Source organism: Gigantopelta aegis, chromosome 1 (assembly GCF_016097555.1).
Source record: "Gigantopelta aegis isolate Gae_Host chromosome 1, Gae_host_genome, whole genome shotgun sequence".
Lineage (NCBI taxonomy): Eukaryota > Metazoa > Mollusca > Gastropoda > Neomphalida > Peltospiridae > Gigantopelta > Gigantopelta aegis.
The window spans coordinates 2,377,177-2,399,953 of record NC_054699.1 but is presented as its reverse complement, the minus strand read 5'-3'; the positions used below and the strand labels follow the sequence as shown (position 1 = coordinate 2,399,953).

The following is a 22,777-nucleotide window of genomic DNA, read 5'->3' as shown; positions in this document are numbered from 1 at the left end:
GTACTTGGTACATGTTCACACACAGTGTTTGAGCTTTGTACTGACATGGTATCATGGCAACTGTCAATATGACGATTTAGTTAACAATATACTGACAGCAACACAGGTACTTGGTACATGTTCCCACACAGTGTTTGCTAATCAGATGCAATTCTGCACCATCTAAAGTTCAAGTTAAAGTTAGAATTAAAGTTAGAATTAAAGTTAAAATTAGAGTTAAGTTTGTTTTGTAACACACCACCACTATCTAGAACACATTGATTAATTAATCACTGGCTATTGGATGTCAATCATTGACGATTCTGACACAGTCATCAGAGGAAAATCACTACATTTTCCATTAGCAACCATCAGTGTTTAAATTTAAATGCATTATTACACAGACATACAGGACAGCAGATACATTAGTTGTAGTGCACTGGTTGGGAGAAGGAAAAAAAAACAAAAAAACTAATCTATAACTATGGATTAATTATTTGTTACTTCTTTATTTTTAAACATGTATCAATTTAATGTTCAAGCACTCTGTTCAGGGAATGAATGAATGAATGAATGAAAGAAAGAAATGTTTTATTTAACGACGCACTCAACACATTGTATTTACGGTTATATGGCATCAGACATATGGTTAAGGACCACACAGATATTGAGAGAAGAAACCCGCTGTTGCCACTTCATGGGCTACTCTTTTCGATTAGCAGCAAGGTATCTTTTATATGCACCATCCCAGACAGGGTAGTACATTTGATATACCAATCGTGGTGCACTGGCTGGAACGAGAAATAGCCCAATGGGCCCACCAACGGGAATCGATCCTACACTAACTGCATATCGAGCGAGCGCTGTACCACTGGGCCACGTCTCGCCCCAAATGAATGAATGAATGAATGAATAAATATTTAATGACACCCCAGCACAAAATACACATCGGCTATTGGGTGTCTCAAATGGTAAGTGTATGAAACTAATATTTATATATATTTATGTAAAACCACAGTGTAAGTCTGTCCAGGGCAGGTGCCACCTAAATATTAAATAAATCATTTCTTTTTCAACATTTATATTCAGTTATATCATATTTGTACTGTAACCTGCATTGCATACAGCCCTAACCCTACCTGTATATAATTACTGAGCATTTTAAAAATATATCATTATATTTATTGAAACTCAAATACATGGTCAAATAATGGTCATTGCTGTATATAAAAAAAAAAAAAAAAAAAAGAGGCCTATCAGCCTACAGAGCTCTGCTATTTAATTTTCAGTTCTGTCATGTTAAATTTTTATTTAGATTTTGAAAATGTAATAAAAAAATTAAATTCCAAATATCTGTAAGTTTGTGAAGACTGCCCCAGAGAATCACTTACCAAGTTTTAGAACTATCCTATTAAAACTCTAGAAGATAGACTTTCAACTTTTCAATTTAAAGTTTGACTTTTTTTCAATAAAAATTAAAAAATTAAAACTTTCTCAAATAATCGATTAGTTTTTGAAGAATGCTCCAGAACAATTCAATCAAAACTGTAGAATCGTTATTAAAAAAGCTCTGCTGACAAATGACAGAGGAGCTAAAAAAGACACACAAAAAAAAGAAGACGATAACTAGGTGTATACAGTAGTTATGTTACCAAGAACTATTGAATACCAAATTTCTAAAGACATAATCCAAGTGTTTTTTATGTCAAGGTGTTGCAGTAACCCAAATCGCAGCATTAAGATCATAGCTGTAACGAACACTATTGAAAACCAAATACATGCAGGTACATGCATCAACAGTCAGTTGTACAGTTTGTTTTGTTTAACACCACCACTAGATCACACTGATCTGTTAATCATCAGTTGATAGACATCAAACGTATGGTAATTCGGATACAGTGAAACCTCTCATAACTGGACCCTCTGTAAACTGGAATGTCCTCAAAATTAGGCATTTTTCATTATCACATTTTAATAATCCATACAGAACTTAACCTCTCTAAACCAAATGCCTCTTAAAAACCAGACATTTTACTTGCTCCCCAGGTTGTCCCGTTCAGAGGGGTTTCATTGTATATAGTTTTACAGAAAACCTGCTCCCCAGGTTGTCCGGTTCAGAGGGGTTTCATTGTATATAGTTTTACAGAAAACCTGCTCCCCAGGTTGTCCCGTTCAGAGGGGTTTCATTGTATATAGTTTTACAGAAAACCTGCTCCCCAGGTTGTCCCGTTCAGAGGGGTTTCATTGTATATAGTTTTACAGAAAACCTGCTCCCCAGGTTGTCCGGTTCAGAGGGGTTTCATTGTATATAGTTTTACAGAAAACCTGCTCCCCAGGTTGTCCGGTTCAGAGGGGTTTCATTGTATATAGTTTTACAGAAAACCTGCTCCCCAGGTTGTCCGGTTCAGAGGGGTTTCATTGTATACAGTTTTACAGAAAACCTGCTACATTTTCCCGCAAACAGCAAGGGATCTTTTACATGAACTTTCCAGCAGACAGGACAGCATACACCATGGCTTTTGATATACCAGGGCCCCATGCTTATAAAACTTTTACAGTCTGGGCTCGATCTCAAATGACGTCACACGTACGTATGCAATTCTTAGACTATTAAGACTCTATTAAAGTTTGGTCAGCACTGGGACAGTTGCCAAGAACATATACCGTATTTGACAGGAAATAAGCCCATGTCTTTGAATAAGCCCACCTCCGTTTTGATAGCATTTAAGAAATTAGGCCCTCATTCGTAAATAAGCCCACCCCCAACTTCGTCACCTTATAAATAACATGAAATTGCAAGTTTGCTCAAAGTTCATTTAAAAGGTCATACCTCCTGCAGATAATTAAACACAAATGTAACACAATATTTTACCACCAGTGAGATTTAGCAGTCTAACAATAACAGTGTGTAACATTGTTTTCAATTTCATGCCTGCAGTATTTCTCTGAAAGTGCTGTTCCAGATGTATGATGTATTGAGCTATATCAATCAAGATATTAGTTAATATGATTAGAAAATTAAAAAAAAAAATGTAAAAAATTTATATAACGGTATATTTTCCATTTAAAAATATTCCCCTGAAAAACAGAACCAGCTGAATTCGTTTCGGGAATTTCCGTAAGATTTGATCCGTGACGTCACGAAGGGAACTCCTTTCGATAGTCAGCGCCATTATTCATTGCTTCTTTTGTGTTTATTATGGTTAAACGGCGTGTTGTTGGCGGCTGTAGCAATAACAAAAGCCGATAAATTTAGTCTTCACGCATTTCCTAGTAATGTTGCTGTGAATAATCTGTGTGTAAATTTGATTAAAACAACGTGAAAATACTGGACAGGAAGAAAATGCCGGAGACCGTTGACTGCAGGCACTTTAGTTTCGATTCGTCCGAACTGGCTTGTCGGCTTAAGCGAGATATGGGAATACCATGTGTTATGGCTTTTAAAAAAAGATGCCGTACCAACAATTTTTCTGCGACACAAAACAAATGACAACAGCCGATGCCATCCACACCGAAACGACTTTGGGGTGCATATCGTCAATGTCAATGTTTGTCAATGTCAATGTTTGTTTGTTCATGCACGGTTCGTGCAATCATCGAGATCCGATTTGTTGTCGTTTGCATCTCGTTCATTTGTGAGATTTTTCTTTACAGTTCGAAAACATTAAAATAATAAAGTACAAACAAGTAAGTATCTATAGCCTAGTCCGTCCCATCCTACAAAAATGTAGGGTTTTTTTGTAAAAAAAAAGAAAAAAAAAGAAGCTAATTTTGTATGCATCTTAGAAAACAATCGGCTCAGAAATAAATGACTTGTAAATTCCATAGTATGAAAAAAGGCGTTCCCTGTAAAACAGACTATAAATACATTAAATTAATTTTACTATACCTTCCCACAAAGAAAACCTTTTTTCATACTATGGAATGTGCTATAAGTTATTTATTTCTGAGCAGACTGTTTTCACAACTGCACACAAAAAAATAGTATTGTTTTGTTATTTCCAAAACACTTTTACTTTTTTTTTTTTTACGTCAAACTAAACTGAAATTATTCGCACAAAAATATCTTCATGGATGGGACGGACTAAAAGTCGTTTTTGTTTTATTTCTTAAAATTAAAATAAGTTATTTATTTCTGAGCAGACTGTTTTCACAACTACACACAAAAAATAGTATTGTTTTGTTATTTCCAAAACACTTACTTTTTTTTTTTTACGTCAAACTAAACTGAAATTGTTCATAAAAAACCCCTATCTTCATAGAGGGATGGGGACGGACTAAAAGTCGTTTTTGTTTATTTCTTAAAATTACCGATATCGGGTCCACTCGACTCGTAGAATTCAAGAGTTATTTATCGTCTTCTCTACTACATCACAAGTATTAGAACATACAGTGTAGCAAAATAATTCGCACCAAAAGCTAAAGAACAAAACAAGAATAAAAGTTGTAAATTAGTGGTAAGCTGTCTCCACGACCATTTTCATCGTCATCTGTCAGGCCGGTGTTCATCGGAAGATGTTCCAGGTTCAAACTGATAAGGCATTATTTTTTTGTGTTGCACAAATATTAGTCCAGTCGTCATTACTACACTATTCATCATCGAAAGAAGAATCGCATGATCAATGAGCTTGGCAGTCGCTGTCGGTCCCACTTTCGCTTGCGCTGAAAGTCGTCTCGTGGTAGGTTTCTGTGAAGCGCGTTCCCTTCATGACGTCATGGCTATTTACAGGCAAATGTTTTTACCGAGAATTTTACTCGGTCGTTTCCGTCAGTGTTCTACGGGAGTGATGTTTTAATACTTTTATGGGGCATTTTCGTAATTATTGATTTACATATCGGTGTAAAATATTATTGCAATGAATTAAGAAAGCATTTAATTGTTGAATTTGAAATTTTAGTGTATGGTCTGGCACAGCACTTGAAGTATCCAAGCCAAGTATGAACTAAAAACCAGTGTCTATTTTTACCACCACACTGGGTCCGCAGTTAATGCTAATTAAGCAAATACCGTATTCTGATTGGCTAAGAACAATGACCTTAGATTGACAATTCTTTGCAGTGTAAGCTAGCTGCCCGTGTCAGCAACGTGTGTATAGGCTATTGAGTTTGTTGTTAATTGCTGTTGTTTTAAGTCTTCTCAGCATTAAATTTTGGATGTAAATAAACAGCACTGGTAAGTAATTGTAACATAGAAGGTGTGTTTCTGATAATTAGATACTAGTAAAAAAAAAAACTATTTAATTAATAAACAATTATTATTTATTAATAACAAATGGAACACTAATTAATAGATGTGCTACTGGACGTTTTTTGTTTTTTCTCCTAGTTCATTTAAATATTGTTATTTATTTTAATTATTATTATTAAAAAAAAATTCAACAAAACTGGCCCCTTGTCTGGGAATAAGCCCACCCCATGCCAAGCTCACAATGAGTTGTCTTGGCCCCCTGGGCTTATTTCCGGTCAAATACGGTACTATTGTACCCCCAACATTTTTTAGACACAAGGTATTATTGTAACCCAGATTTTAGTAATGGTAATTACTGCAATAAAAGCAAGAATACAAAATAAAATAAAAATTTAAAGAACCTTTTACAAATTTAAAAACTACGTACACTGTTATAACAATTATAATTTACATGTACATGAATATTCAGTAGTCAAATGTCAACAAGGACAAAGTAGTGCATTACATGTATCAAAAAATCTTCTAAACACATGATCTGTGTGCTGTGCCAAAATATTAGTGTATCTGAAAATTGTACCAGTATAATGGTGATTACAGCCAATGAAAACCTGTAACACTGGGAAGCAGTACAGCCGGCAACCACACAGGGGTTGGACCGACGGTGTACCTGTGATGTACCTGTACACAATACACACGTAATTCTTAATACACGAGAACAAACGTGAGAAGTGGCCTTATGTAACGTAACTACACTCAATGATAATCTGTTCTGCAGATCTCGTCACAGATCAATAAACACAGGCACACCAGTGCAGGTACACGAAAAACGATACCTGTTTTTCTCTAATCTTTAAATAGAAGTAATGTAGAGGAAATATGGCAGGCTACAAAAAGGCACACCGCGGAGGATTGCATTACAGTGTAACTATAAACAGTACTCCAGTACAAAAACACAACCACCTTAGACTGCACTCACTTTAATCATAACCATTCTTTATTATACACCTTAAAGAGGCTGTATAAAAATTATTAAACATTTGTTTTGGGGTTTTTTTGGTTTTGAAATGTAAAGAATTGTTGTTTTTTAATGGCTGCTTTGTTTAACAACACTACTAGAACACATTAATTAATCATCAGCTATTGGATGTCAAACATTTAGTAACTCTGACAGTGTCTTTAGAGGAAACCCGGTACATTTTTCCATTAGCAGCAAGGGATCTTTTCTATGCATGTTCCTACAGACAGGACAGCACATACATGTACCATGGAATGGGGGGAAAAGCTCATAACAATTACAACCAAATAATTTCAGTTTCTAGTAGAAAAATAAGATTGCCACCGAATTGAATGTCTCACCAACCATAAACTATTTCGGTGCTTTCTGAAGAACATATACAAAGCTGTATCTATAAAAACAGGTTCCACCGACCTGAGACTTGTTTGTGAGAAACTTATTTAAACACTAAACTGCAAACTGCAAAATGCATAAGTTGACATTTTACGCTGACGTACATGTTAGGTAGGTGACATCAAAAATATGTCACACTGTATATGACATGTATTTTTCTCATTACTATTTTTACCCAGTTAATTGTTCAGTATCATATTGCGATTTGCTAACATTGCAAGAGTCAGAGATCGCATCACAATGCTAAAATACTAAATATATAGAATAGTAGTGTCGGAAATAGAATAAAAATTATTTTCGTCAATTATGTCTTTCATGTTAAACTGACAAGTAAATATTTTGTAAATACCTATTTAATGATACTCTACCTAATTTAGCATTCACTTGTTTTGACTCTCATTGATGTACAAGGTGGTGTTTACTCTTGAATTAAAATAAAGATGTCAGTAAACAGGTAATTTGTTAACTTTATTGGAACAGACTATAACACATTTTGATCATATGTGTCAATTTCATTTACCCTTACACAAACTTTTAATTTAAAACTGTAAGTTAACTGATTATTTCAAATTGCAGCATAAATGATGAATTATGACAAACATATTTATTGAATATAAATTCAATATAAGTACATTCGAAATTTACATAATCGTGCAACCACTTAAAGGTGCTATATCATAGTTATATGTGAGCATCTGTGTGTGATAAAGATTCTCTAATAAAAATGTATTTTCTACTAGTAGATAAAATTATTTCCTATAATCATTTATGGGCATATATTCAAAGGTGTCTTCTTTAAATGTTAAATCAAAAGTTTATTAAGAAAATGGTTTGCAATAGCTGTCATTGTGCAACATTGAGATAGCACCTTTAATACCGGTATAATAGATCACAATCTCAGAGTTGTTCTTTACAGTTTTGATGAAAAGTTACTTATAAATGACCACAAAGAATTTTGTTTTGGAGAGGGATATAGGGGTAAACCATCATCAGAAACAGTCCCTCACATATTGTACATAACAGCAATGAAACTGACACATGCAATCTAATTAAAATTAGCTCCACTATTACATGTGGATCTAACACCAGCCAGTTGGAGCTCATGTCCACCAATCAAAACCTTACTTGCAGAATCCTGTCAGTGATTTAAAAATAATTTGAAAACATTCCGAATTATCCTGAGGGTATACGATATGTTTCATGTGAATTACGAATGCCTTATTTAGACCAGTAGAACTAATTTTAATCGGAATGCTAACAACACTGCGTAGTCCCCAATGTCCAGGTAACATTTCGTCTGTAAATAATAATTTAAATATTGACCAATCATACTTCGCCTTTTATAACGTTATTTGGGAGCATACAAATTCTAAAAATATCGGGCAGGTCTATTTTAGTGGCCGCAGTACAGCGAACCATACCAATACGTACGGGGTGGGTTATCAGTCTTCAATTTTACATTAAAAATTATTTGTTTATTTATAAAAAAAACCTAACTAAATCAGTCTTCAGTTTTACATTGCAAATTATTTATTTTATAAAATAAAACATGTTTTAAGGCATTCGTAATTCACACGAAACATGTCATATAACCTCAGGAAATTCGGAATGTTTTCAAATTATTTTTAAATCACTGGCAGGATTCTGCAAGTAAGGTTTTGATTGGTGGACATGAGCTCCAACTGGCTGGTGTTAGATCCACATGTAATAGTGGAGCTAATTTTAATTAGATTGCTGACACATGTTGACCAAAATATGTTATAGTCTCTTCCAATAAAGTGTACAAATCACCTGTTTACTGACATATTTCTTTTAATTACAAGAGTAAACACCACCTTATACATCAATGAGAGCCCAAACAAGTAAATGCTAAATTAGGTAGAGTATCATTAAATAGATATTTACAAAATATTTACTTGTCAGTTTATTATGTAAGAAATAATCGACGCAAATCATTTTTATTCTATTTCCGACAGTACTATAGTTGCTATTCAGGGGCGACACGTAGTCCAGTGGTAAAATATCTGCCTAATGCGTTGTCAGTTTAGGATCGATTCCTATCGGTGGGCCCATTGGGCTATTTCTCGTTCTAGCTAGTGCACAGCAACTGGCATATCAAAGGCCATGGTATATGCTATCCTGTCTGTGGAATGGTGCATATAAAATATGCCTTGCTGCATTAGGAAACATGTAGCATGTTTCCTTTCTAAGTATGTGGAGCTTTGCATTATACAATATGTTTTTACATTAGTAATGGAGCCTTGCATTATACAATAAGTTTACATCAGTAATGGAGCCTTGCATTATACAATATGTGTATACATCAGTAATGAAGCCTTGCATTATACAATAAGTTTACATCAGTAATGGAGCCTTGCATTATACAATAAGTTTACATCAGTAATGGAGCCTTGCATTATACAATAAGTTTACATCAGTAATGGAGCTTTGCATTATACAGTGTTTACATCAGTAATGGAGCCTTGTATTATACAATATGTTTACATCAGTAATGGAGCCTTGCATTATGCAATAAGTTTACATCAGTAATGGAGCCTTGCTTTATACAATGTGTTTTTGCATCAGTAATGGAGCCTTGCATTATACAATAGGTTTACATCAGTAATGGCGCCTTGCATTATACGTGTTTCTGCATCAGTAATGGAGCCTTGCATTATACAATATGTTTGTGCATCAGTAATGGAGCCTGGCATTATACAATATGTTTTTGCATCAGTAATAGAGCCTTGCATTATACAATGTTTTTGCATCAGTGATGGAGCCTTGCATTATACAATATGTGTTTACATCAGTAATAGAGCCTTTCATTATACAATATGTTTTTGCTGATCTTTAAATAGAAGTAATAAGACCGAGACAATAAGCTTTAAAAAAGTGATACAGAAAAAACCCATCACATTACTGAGCAAATAGAGACTAATGCAGAAACACACAAGCACACCGAACCACACTCAGGCTGCCATTCATAAACCAATGCTGATCAATCGACCAACAAAAGGAAATATTTCTACTGACACAGATTATAAACTTTCTTGTTTCTCAATTAAGTAGCTGGGAGCGGAAAAAAACCCACTAGTTAGTCTTGGAGGCAATGTGCACCTGCAAATCCTATCAGTCAAGCAACTGGGTCACGGTCCATGGAAACACAACTGTGTACACATACATTCATACATACATACATAGTCGTGGAGCAATTTACCTGGCCCAAATGATAGGGAGTGTAAACATGTAACATAACTGTTTATACACACATGCCAATGTAACACTCATGGTACAATATATATATGGCCTAAATGACAGTGTATAACAGGTACCTGTATGCATCAGTCAAGTTTTAAACTGTTTATACACACATGCCAATGTAACACTCATGGTACAATATATATATGGCCTCAATGACAGAGTGTATAACAGGTACCTGTATGCATCAGTCAAGTTTTAAACTTTAATGACACTATTAGGGAACATTGATTAATCAATGATTGCCTTTCCGTTATTGGATATAAAACATTTAGTAAGTTTCAACATGTTGTTTTACTCTTAAAGAAGTGGCAGGGTGTAGCCCAGCGGTAAAGAGCTTGCCTTATACGGGGTCAGTCTAGGATCGATCCCCGTCGCTGGGTCCATTGGGCTATTTCTCATTCCAGCCATTGCACCATGACTAACATATCATAGGCCGTGATACATGCTATCTCATCTGTGTGATGCTGTATATAAAAGAACCCTTGCTACCAATGGAAAAATGTAGCACATACCATGGCCTTTGATATACTAGTCGTGGTGCACTTGCTGGAATGAGAACTTACATTGAATTACAAGTGTACAGTCAAATCACACCAAATTACAAAAATAATATAATGGAAGGTCAACTTCCACCAAACTACAGATTATATGAGGTCAAGTTACACAACATTAGAGGTGTTTGTATGGCCCTTATTGCTTTGTCAATTTGCAGATAGATTATAAACTAAAATAAAACGACATGTATCACTGATATTTTTAGCTAGATTAGAAGACATAATTTGATTACACTTTTAGCAGCACTTGAAATCGACCATAACACCAAGGTGAGAACAAAGTTTGTTTTGTTTCATGACACCACTAGAGCACATTGATTTATTTAATCATCACCTATTGGATGTCAAACATTTGGTAATTTTGACATACTAGTCAAGATTACAGAGGAAACCCACTACATTTTTCTGTTAGTAGCAAGGGATCTCTTATATTAACCATCCTACAGACAAGGTAGCAACTATCACAGCCTTTGATATACCAGTCGTGGTGCACTGGCTGGAACAAGAAATAACTCAATGGGCCCAGGCATCAAGCAAGGCAAGTATTTTGTTATTTATTTCAGGATATCTCAAGTCATTGCTGGGCTCAAAAATGTATTGATAACTACCAACAGATCAGATTTTTATATGCCATAATCCATAACAGCCAGATGGAGTAGTCTTTTTACATACTTTGAAGGGAATTGTCCGGTTTAAAATGTTAGTATTGGTCTTTATGGTGGGGTGATCTTAGAAACAGTTGATGATGTCACAGATGGATTTCCACTGTATATATGCAAGTGTTCATGTCAGCAAATAACATTAAAGGGACAGACCCTAGTTTTTAAACACTACAGCATAGTTTTCACTGTTAGAGCCATTTATGATCACTGAAATCAAACATTACTTAAATTTCATTCTTTAGATTATCCATTTCCGTAGAACCGAAGTGTTTCTAGTCATCCTGATGTTTCTAATATAAAAAAAAATGCATTTCTCATATTTTTCATAAATGTTCATGTGTCTGAGAAGTAGCGGTTTATTGATTCAAAGTCTATTTTTAAGGACATTTCTCGTTTTTATGTCACAGACTCTTCTTTCACTCTATTGTAACTTTATCCAAATGAGTTACAGGTTTGTAAATTAACTAAACTTAGTGTCCATTTTTTACGGGTTAAAACTAGGGTTTGCGCCTTTAAGAAAAGTAAATTTATGAATAGTATAGCCGACAGCCTTGACCTGGAAAAAAGAAAAAACAGCTGCTAGCTTTGATAGAGTCAAAGTATCAACAATATAAACAAACATTTGTCAAAACAATAGCTTGTGAATAATGCTGGATACATAAAAACAGATAGTGTTAACTAACTCCACTGCTATTGTCACTGGCAACAATAAATAAATGAGTAAAACAGGTCATGTTGGGGTTTTTTATTTGTTTGTTTTTTATATTGGAAATGAAGTTCACTTCCCTAAGTACATGCATACCTACCTCAGCTATCTGGGTAACTTAGGCAGAACATAGGTTAAATAGGGTAATGCTTTGTGGTTAGTGAAACTGACATAGTGGTTAGTGAAAACGACATAGTGGTTAGTGAAACCGACATAGTGGTTAGTGAAACACAGTGGTTAGTGAAACATAGTAGTTAGTGAAACAGACAGTGGTTAGTGAAACAGACATAGTGGTTAGTGAAACAGGTCTACATAGTGGTTAGTGAAATATCAGTTGGTGTAATAACGTTGCATCTGATTCTTGCAATGGAGCACAACCAGTTTCTGTTGTTTTTACTGGTAATTTCCTCCAAAATGATAAGCTTGTTTTATCAGAAACAGCCAAAGACAATGAGCAGTTCACACTGTCAAACTTTATACGATTTATTAATCAAGTCGTCCATTAATTTTATTCCATTAGTCAGTGTCAAAACAAATAATAAAAAATGCTGCTATTACATTAATGAAAAGGGCAGATTAGCATTCCAAATTTGTTCAGATAGTTAATGAGGCTAAAAAAAAAAAAAAGATTTAAGGAATCCAGTTGTGACTTGTATAAAGTAGTACACTGATTGTGTGGATGACCTTAATTTTTCAAGTGCTGAAACTTTTAAGTTGTTTTAATAAACAAGTGTTCATGTTTTGCTTAGTTCAATTACTTATTACAAACACAAACACACACACACACCACAAATATAATTTTACATTTTTACAATAAGTTATGCAAAAAAAAAAAAAAGAGTTATACAAAAATAATGTGGGTAACACATCAATGGGTAATGTAAATTTTCAAATTTGTGTAGCCCTGTACAAAGACATACACAGATTTTTAACACTACTACTACTACTACCACTACCACTACCACTACCACTACCAGTGTACCACCACACATAGTCCTATCTACGGGGGTTACCTACACGAGTGACGTCGTCGTCTTCGACGGAAACAACCGCATACTACATCCATTCACATTGGAAAACCAGCACACCTGACAGCATGGCTGAACAAGGATCAACTTCCTGGTGTTTCCAATGACTGCGACACACACACACATAGACACAGACACCACAGCCAGTGTTTGTTTGCTACGAGAATAGCAGGCAAAACAAGACTCCACTTAGCTGTGACACTGCTGTCCTAGTATATAGACAGCACACAAAGTAAGACGGTAATATGGATTACCAATCTACCGTCCTTTGACCTCTCGCTGGCTTAATGCTTACTTGGCCTGCCAGGTTCATGAATTCATAAAAGGCATATAGATTAACTGACGGTTTTCTTTATTCAAGCTGTCATGCTTAAGGCGGTATAATTTGATGCACCGCCAGCTTTTTCAATCAACTCCTTACCAGGTATATATATATATATATATATATATATATATATATATATATATATATATATATATATATATATATATATATATATATATATATATATATATATTATAAGTTGTAGAAGCATCACGAGGGGTATATGGCTTTTTATGTACCCTCTGTGTGTTCTTTTACCCCGAGCCGAAGGCGAAGGCGAGGGGGTAAAAGAGCACACAGAGGGTACATAAAAAGCCATATACCCCGAGAGATGCTTCTACAACGAATTTATCTTGCCAACATGTTAAACCATATAGCCAAATAATCAAAATAACGCCAGAAAATAATTGTTAACAATTTATTAACGGAGCCGTACCACGCGGACGCGAACGAAACCACTTGCCAGTGACGAAAAATAGTTCCGTCGATAAACGAGTTTTTAACTTCAAATGTTTGTAATACGAAATTGTCTGAAACAGATATTAATAACAAAAATAAAAAACTTTTTTTATATTAGAAATGTATGAAGTAAAAAAATAAAAATATTAAAAAAACAAAACAACAACTGTTGCTAATCGCGCATTAATACAATAACACCACGACCGTAATTAGGTGGCCAAGTTCAACATTGCAGCTTTTAAAAGTATTAAAATAGTGTATTTTATAGTAAAAATAAAATTAATTATGTATACTTGGTTGATTATCAATGTTATTTATAATCTAATTATTGCTTTAGCATTAACTGGGGCGGCTGGAAACTGTTGGAAATTACAGACGGGGTATAAGAGAATTTGGCTCCGCCCACAGGGGGATAAGGGATTTGTCCAACGGCAAACAACCAATGGGATTAAAGAATTTTACATGAAGGCGAGATAAATATATATATTTGATGAGACAAGTGTCTGTTTGGCAATACACAGTCAAGTAAGTTGAGAAGGTAAACTTACAATGGCAAGAAAGCTATGAGCCGTTAAAGACTTAAATATAGAAATAAATAAATAACTTAAAAAGTTGGCATTTAGGATTGAAAACTCATCAGTGTTAATGAATTGCACTTTCTTCAACTGATGAATAAAACAAGTAGATGTCATAATGAATATGTAAATGCACCTGAAGATCCACTGGAGATGGGGGGGGGGGGGGGGGGGGGGGGGGGGGGCCTTTTTCATCCTAGTGTTTACCAACTTCAGTTATAAATTGATAGAAATCATATTTTAAATGTCCCAGATTGTTAATGCTTAATGGGGCAGCATACATAGACCTTTAAATTAAAAAATATTTCTATTGTCCTGAATTACCAGTAGTCTAAAACAATTACTAATCGCCACGAAAAATCAGTACATGTCCACTCAACAAAAACCTCAATTATTGGTTTGAACCATAAACAACAGATATACAACATTTGTAGACAATCTTGAGAAGACAAACTGCAGGCATTGTTTAAATTGTACACGTCCCGATGATTTTCACGTGTGTGGGACTGGTATTAGTTTCCATGCCTGCATACCCTTGGTCCGGTAAGTAATTTGTAGTAGCATTGTTTTCAGTATTAATCACACATTATCAGGTCTCCACGTGCCTTGTGGATGGATATCTACTATAATCGTTAGGATTTTTCCAGGAAACTCTTCTATTGTATATATCTCAAAGGCCATTTCAACAAACCTTGTTAACTTTCTGTGGGAAATGGGGATGCTTATTATCTAAGAGGCATACGAAGATGGGTCTCATATGGACTTGCATACTGCAACCACCTTGATTAATGTACAAGTTTTTGCCCCTATGTATATTTCAACTTTTGTTTTTATTTATGTATATTTATTCTGTGAGAAAAACTAAGTTATTAAACACTCTGAATTGTGGTTGTAAGAAAGAGATATGGCTTACCTAATAGTGGTAACAAATTTGGATATCACACGAGATTGCATATAGCGACCACTGTGGATTACACACTTACTGCACATTTCTGCTTCTTTTTGGGTTTTTTTTTAATTCAGTTGTTTCTTGAAAACAAATACAGGCTGTCCAGCTCACCCTTATGAAGTAGGACAAAAGTAGGACAAAAGTAGGACAAAAGTAGAAATGAAACAGTACATAGTGACATTATTCATGCTCATACTGGGAAAACGAATGTGTTAAATCCAAAAAGTAGGATTACTGACAAAACACTAACATTTTTTATGTGGTGCTCAGTTTGTACCATGGGGCGGGACATAGCTCAGTGGGTACAGCACTCACTCGATGCGTGGTCGGGTTTGGGATCGATCCCCGTCGGTGGACCCATTGGGCTATTTCTTGTCACAGCCAGTGCATCACGGTATATCAAAGGCCATGGTATGTGTTATCCTGTCTGTGGGATGGTGCATATAAAAGATCCCTTGCTGCTAATCGGAAAGAGTAGACCATGAAGTGGCGACAGCGGGTTTTCTCTCTCAATATCTGTGTGGTCCTTAACCATATGTCTGACGCCATATAACCGTAAATACAATGTGTTGAGTGTGTCGTTAAATACAACATTTCTTTCTTTCAGTTTGTACCTGTATTTTCTGTTCTATCCAAAATAATATGAATCTTATGTAACGGTCACGTTATACAGTTATTTATATGCATAGTAATGCTGATGCATAGTAAAACAAATTAACAGTTTTCCATAATGTATTATAGATTCTGAAGTGATACATACACATTGTATATTATAATCATGTTAATCATTGGAACAAAAATGTTGGCTTTGAGGATGTAATTTTAATATGTTGAGATTATACATCAGTGCCACACACTGGGAGATATTATACTACTTGCTGCCAATTTTATTTTTTTAATTCCCGTAACTGTTAGACTTTTATAATAATACAAGGAATATGCACACTTTTAACAGCAATTCGCTACATTTTCAAAGAAAAAAGTAGGAAAACCTTAACTATTATGAAGAAAAAGTAGGAAAAATAGAACAAAGACCAAAAAGTAGGAAAAAGTTGGAAAAGTAGGATCGCTGGACAGACTGCAAATATAGTGACATGATCGATAGTTTGTCAGATAGTTGACAGCAATAGTGGCCCTTTAAAAACACACCAACATTTCTCTCTGGTTAAAGCAAATGGCTGACATTTTAGATTTCACTGTTTTTGCACATAAAGTGTTTTTACTAAAACTCTAATGTGCAGACATGGTGACTTTTTAAGGGAAATATACCAGCTGCCCGTGGCAAATAAAAAGTCAGCATGAGTCTACACGTCTGACACACAACAAAAACCTGGGCATCATTTCTAACTTAAGACGTCATAAATTTTAGTTACTTAATTTTGCTTATGTTTTCCTCTCTTCAATATGTGTTTCATATTAATAATGCATATTTATATGCACCCCTGGGCCAAAATTATTTGTGAAGAGCCTAAAGTGCATGTTTTTTTTTTCCTTTAAAATGTAATTATTTGTCACTCATAGAACAGGTTTAAAAGGTTAAGCAACCAAGCTATTAGTACCTTACTGCTTTAACTGGAGGGAACTATAGATTTTGTCTCTGCTGGACTGTCTGCCTGTCTGTCCCCACATATAGTTGTCTGCATTTTTTGTCCTGTAATGCCTCAAAATATACAGCTGAAATTTTGTTATAGCTTTACGTAGAATTAAAGATCAAATTTGACTTTCATGGGGATTTAATCATTTTTAAACACCTGTCAATAATGGGTCGCATTAGGGCATGGCGTTGTTTGTCCGTCCGTCCGTCCGTCCCGCCTGTTAATGTTTTCTTGTCCGGACCATATCTTGCATACAGGACCATCAAACTTCACATGTAGGAACAACTTGGGATGGCGGTGTGTCGCATACTATTACTAGGTCACTGTGACCTACTTTTTATGGTCTACTGCAAATAACAGTAAATCCTTGTCCAGACCATATCTTGCATACAGATACATACAGGACCATCAAATCACACATGTAGGAACTACTTGGGATGGTGGTTTGTCACATACATTTACTAGTTCACTAAACAAAATTTACCTTTCTAATAAAAAACAATAATTTCATTAATGAGACAGCACCTTTTCCAATGGATACAGTATCATCAGTAGTTGGTCCAAAACAAACAGTTCATCCAACACATTGCAAACATTTCATATAATTAGAATGGAATCATACCTGTAACATATTCTTTAATATCTATGGTTTTCCATCAAACTCCTGATGGGCATATCATGTAACTCACGGGCACTCGTTAACAAGAGTTATGGCTTTTGAACTTCGGAGATATGACAATCTATTGTATTGTTTTAGCACTACTCACAGAATACTTGTTGCATTTAGGTTTAAGAAGAACATTACTAAACTTAGCAAAGATATAAATGCAGCCATACCAATGGTGTCATTATTTATATTAGAGGATTTATATAATATTAGATAATAATTAGCAATGAGAGGCATACTGCCAAACCCCCAACTACAAGTGTACACAATACCGGTATGCGTGTATATGTCTATGGTTAGGGAACAAGTATTGTTTATTAAACAAACAACTGATGTTTATCAAGTGCTCTTTATGATGTGTCAGTACCAAAGTTCTGCTCAAATTTAAAGCAGCAATATCAGGTACTCTTTTAGCCATTCAAAATAGATCAAAGGGGTCAAAATTGGCTACAATTCCAGCCGGACATTCGGTTCAGCATGCTACAAATTATGAATCGAAACCTGCCAGACCAAACATGATTATAAAGCATAAACGCAAAATAATTGTCGGGTCTTAACGGGATGGCAGGCCAAAATATTTCCTGGCCCGTGGTGATGTTGACCGTCAAAAATCAGTCATGCTGGCAGTATTTCGATCCCTGGACCAATGTTTACTGGCACATGACATTCTTCCATATCCTATTGGTTATACTCACTATTCTAGTTCACATAAAAAAAAACACTCAGAAGGAGGGGGCTATTAAATGGTTTTGTGTAAGTATTAAAAACATGGCAATAGAATTGCATGATCGTATAAAAGTTTTAAAAGTTTGTTTTGTTTAACGACACCACTAGAACACATTGATCTATTGATGAATGGCTATTGGGTCATTTGGTGGCATGCACTTTTCCATGGACAGGACAGTACATACCAGGGATTTTTTAATATATTAGTTCATGTATGTAACACCCCCCCACACACACACACACACAAAAACACACTACCACCACCACCACCACCTCACCCCAACCCTGATCATACTAGCCTACTCATGCTCTCTGGGTTTAGAGCAGGTAATGGGATACGTCCCAGAACTTATGAGCCTTGAACCAGACAACATGACCATTCTGTCCTTAAGGCCTATATAAATCAGTCCGCCAACAGATACGATATATTCAAATCCTGAACAGCTGTTGCAAACAAGAAAATGTGCACATATGACAATTATGAGGCTGATATGTATTGCATGATATATCTGGCTATCAGTTTGTGCTGACAATGCTAGTTAGTAAATGCCACTGCTTTATGATCAACTTGCTTCAAAACATTTCCTTTAAATGTTCATATATGAAAACGTTTCGACAATTTAATTTAACAGTAATTTTCCGGTATTTTTACTGTAAATTCTTACTGTATACTATGTGTTTAAAAAGCTTGAGCAAATATTCAGGACTGTTTAACTGTTTTTGTTCAATCTCAGCTGATACTTGAAGAAACCAAACTAAATTTGTATCTACAGTTAAAAGAAAATCATGATTTGCAATATGGTAAAGTATAACTGCATCTGAGAGAATTTTTTTTTAATAAAATATAATAATTATGCCAGATTCAGGATGAACAAACCAGGGTTCGAATTTAACGACAGCACTTGTCGTCATTGAGATATAAATTGCCGTAGGTCCAGAGCATCAAGGATTGCAAAATGTATACACTTGTACATTATCTGGCAGTGTATAACATGTGAACATTTGAAATATGTCTACGAACATACAAAAACAGAATTGCCGTGGGAGACCAATTCTTAAGTTCGAGTCTTGACACACCAAAGCATCCTTTGTTATTAGTGACATTGTCAAATCTTATCCCAAGCTAGAGAGTAAATCAAAGCATATCCCAAGTTATATAAATCAACTCAAAAAAAAATTCTACCCCCCCCCCCCCCACCCCCCACCCCCCTCCTCTCCTAGAATTGTTTCAGTACTGACGTAGTCCAGTAGTAAAGCATCTGCTTGATGCATGGTCAGTCTGGGATCCATCGCCTTCAGTAGGCCCACCGGGCTATTTCTCATTCCAACCAGTGCGCGACGACCAGTATATCAATGGCCGTGGTATGTACTGTCCTGTATGTGGGATGATGTATAAAAGATATCTTGCTACTAATGGAAAAATGTAGCAGGTTTCCTCTCTAAGACTATTATGTCAAAATTACCAAATGTTTGACATCCAATAGCAGATGATCAATAAGTGAATGTGCTATAGTGGTTTCGTTAAACAAAACCAAATTCAGTATTGATCACATGGGGTGTGGGATGCATCTTAGTGGTAGAGTACTCACCTGATGGGTGGCAATAGGTCACAGGAGCGATTGCACTCAACAGAAATTAGAATCAGGTGTGTATCTGTCCCATTCAGTGGCACACAACTGCTACATTAAAGGTTATTGTATGTACTGCTTGTATATGGAAAAGGAGAGGGACGTAGCCCAGTGGTAAAGTGCTTGCTTGATGCGCGGTCGATCTAGTGTCGATCCCCGTCGGTGGGCCCATTGCGCTATTTCTCGTTCCAGTCAGTGCACCACGACTGGTATATCAAAGCCCGTGGCATGTGCTATCCTGTCTGTGGGATGGTGCATATAAAAGATCCCTTGCTACTAATGGAAAAATGTAGCAGGTTTCCTCTCTAAGACTATAGATCAGAATTACCAAATGTTTGACATCCAGCCAATCATTAATAAATCAATGTGCTCTAGTGGTGTCATACAATTTTACAAGTTAATATATATCTTGTCCTATTTCCTTTCCTTTTTATTAATCACATTTTGTCTAACACTTGTATTTATGTGTATTTTAGTCTCGTTTTTATTTCTTTTATTTCTAAAAAACAAAACAACAATGAACAATTCATTTGTATCTTTAACAAAAGCTTAAACTCTTTCATTTGATAATTATAATATTTATATGAAAAAAACAAAGTGTATATTGATGATTTTTTAAAATCTACTGCACCAATATGAACTGAACAATCAATCAATAATATACCTTTTTCAATTTTCTGTTTCACCTTTTTTTATCACTACCAGTGTTCATGTGACAACTCATGTTCATGTAAACACACAGATATGTAAATTCTACACTGATTCCTGTTGTACAAATCCTTCTGAATGAAACACACAATGGCAGTCCTGCGGGCACTCTACACGTACAAGCTAGCAAACACATATTAATCACCGACTGAATCACATAATTAAGCTCTGAATAACAACATTGGATTACTGAAAATAGCATTGTACGTTGTTACATGAAGCAGGTTCCATACATGTTTTTTTCGGTTCCATGTGCAATTTTCACTAAGTCAAAGAAATGGGGCTGTAAATAACGCAATGCATCTACATTTAATTTATGTGAAGATGGTTAAGTGAACAACACATACGTGGATCAGTCATGTGGTAAAGAGATTAAATGTCTGTAAAACCAGAAAGAAGTTCATCTGTATACTTTAGGAATAGGAGCTTTATTTATGCCAACCCAAGTTGTACCCAAGTTAAAACTTGTAATGTTGTTGTTTACTTGTTTCCGTGCATGCTGTCCGGGCACACCTCGGCTATCTGGGCTTTCTGTTCACGACAGTGGGTTAGGGGTTAGTTTGTCAGTGGTTAGTGAGAGAGAAGTCGGTCATTAAACTCATTCTGGGCTTTCTGTTCACGACAGTGGGTTAGGGGTTAGTTTGTCAGTGGTTAGTGAGAGAGAAGTCGGTCATTAAACTCATTCTGGGCTTTCTGTTCACGACAGTGGGTTAGGGGTTAGTTTGTCAGTGGTTAGTGAGAGAGAAGTCGGTCATTAAACTCATTCTGGGCTTTCTGTTCACGACAGTGGGTTAGGGGTTAGTTTGTCAGTGGTTAGTGAGAGAGAAGTCGGTCATTAAACTCATTCTGGGCTTTCTGTTCACGACAGTGGGTTAGGGGTTAGTTTGTCAGTGGTTAGTGAGAGAGAAGTCGGTCATTAAACTCATTCTGGGCTTTCTGTTCACGACAGTGGGTTAGGGGTTAGTTTGTTAGTGGTTAGTGAGAGAGAAGTCGGTCATTAAACTCATTCTGGGTGTGAGGCAGTATCAGGATGTCAATCTAGTGCTACCTGCCTCAAATCTGTTGGCTTAACCACTGCACCACACAGACCGGTTTAACTTGTAATGTAAATACAGATCTAAAAATAACAGTGCATGGAGGTGTTCCAAAACCAGTCGTCTGTTTACTGTAAATGTGTGTTAATGTGTCTGTTATATACATGGTCTCCGATGAATGATTTGCAACTGCTAAATATCATACCTAATATAAAAAGATACACAAAGCACTTAGGGCTGTTTGAAACACGATCATATGAAAGGCGGAGTGCATTATTTAAATAGATGATTATATCCATATTACTCACTGAATTAATCGTTTGCAACCATTGATACAGGTACACCGTAAACAAGCATTCTGAATAGTGCTAACGCAATGCATGACCCCTAATGGGCCCAACACATCTGCGTACATGCATCTGTCCAGATATAGTGTTACGTTGAGGCGTGATTCTTTTATTTAAGTCAAACAGACATCTTTGGAGTAACGTCTAAGATGTGAATGTATCTGCGGTTCATGAAAACAATTATTTTCTATAGTTTTACACAGATGCGATAATAAAGAAATTATCAAACTTACAAGTGCAAAGGGCAAGGAAATTATGAAACTCATCGTTAAATTTGTTATAGCACTCTCTGTTTTGGAGATTAACACATTTCACAATCTTACATTATGCCTCAAAGAAATGTTACAATGAACAATGATGTATATGCTAATGTGTTACATTAGTTACTAACTGGGGTGTTATGTCAGTTACTAACCGGGGTGTTATGTCAGTTACCAACAAATTTTAATTCTTGGTGTGCCTACTTAGATTATTATTTTGCCATGTGGTGTATCCATGGCACAACTAAGAGAATATAAAAAAAAAAAATGTGGTAGAACTGTAGGACAATATTAGAAATATCCTTCAAAAAGTAACCGATGCAACACGGTCATGCTATAAGTTTAAGTTCTTATTCATAAATATCTATTCCAAATTTATTAATTTGTGTTGTTTGGAAATTACCATTAAGATCTTAGAAACAAAATGCAATTTAATGATATTTTTTTTAAAAGGTTTCTGTGCAATAAGGGTTCTTTCTCAGGAACAAATAGCACAAATTAAAGATGGCCACCATGTTACATGACACAGTTTTGAAACCAAACTAAAGCATTTTATGGTTTATTGATTATTAAAAAATAATTCTATGTGCAAAATATAATCTGACCAATATTAATGGCTTTTCCATTTGAATTTCTGTTTGTTTGGTTTGGTAACAATTACTTGATACAATATCATGTTAAAAAACAAAATAGCAATGACTGGTTATATTTTATT

The 22,777-nt window shown here is 35.4% G+C and overlaps 1 protein-coding gene across 3 annotated transcripts in view; it reads right to left on the bottom strand.

Annotated features, from left to right (window-relative positions):
* Positions 1–22,777, bottom strand: part of LOC121369166 (E3 ubiquitin-protein ligase TRIP12-like) — a 129,485-nt gene that overhangs the window by 75,280 nt on the left and 31,428 nt on the right. Inside the window, exon 1 of one of the 3 annotated variants that reach the window (XM_041494088.1) lies at positions 12,779–12,920. The exons of the other annotated variants lie outside the window; for them this stretch is intronic. Within the exon in view, the coding sequence (XP_041350022.1) occupies positions 12,779–12,827 (49 nt within the window). The 5' untranslated portion in view covers positions 12,828–12,920. Of the gene's footprint in view, positions 1–12,778; positions 12,921–22,777 lie in introns of those variants that run through there. 3 annotated transcript variants of the gene reach the window in all.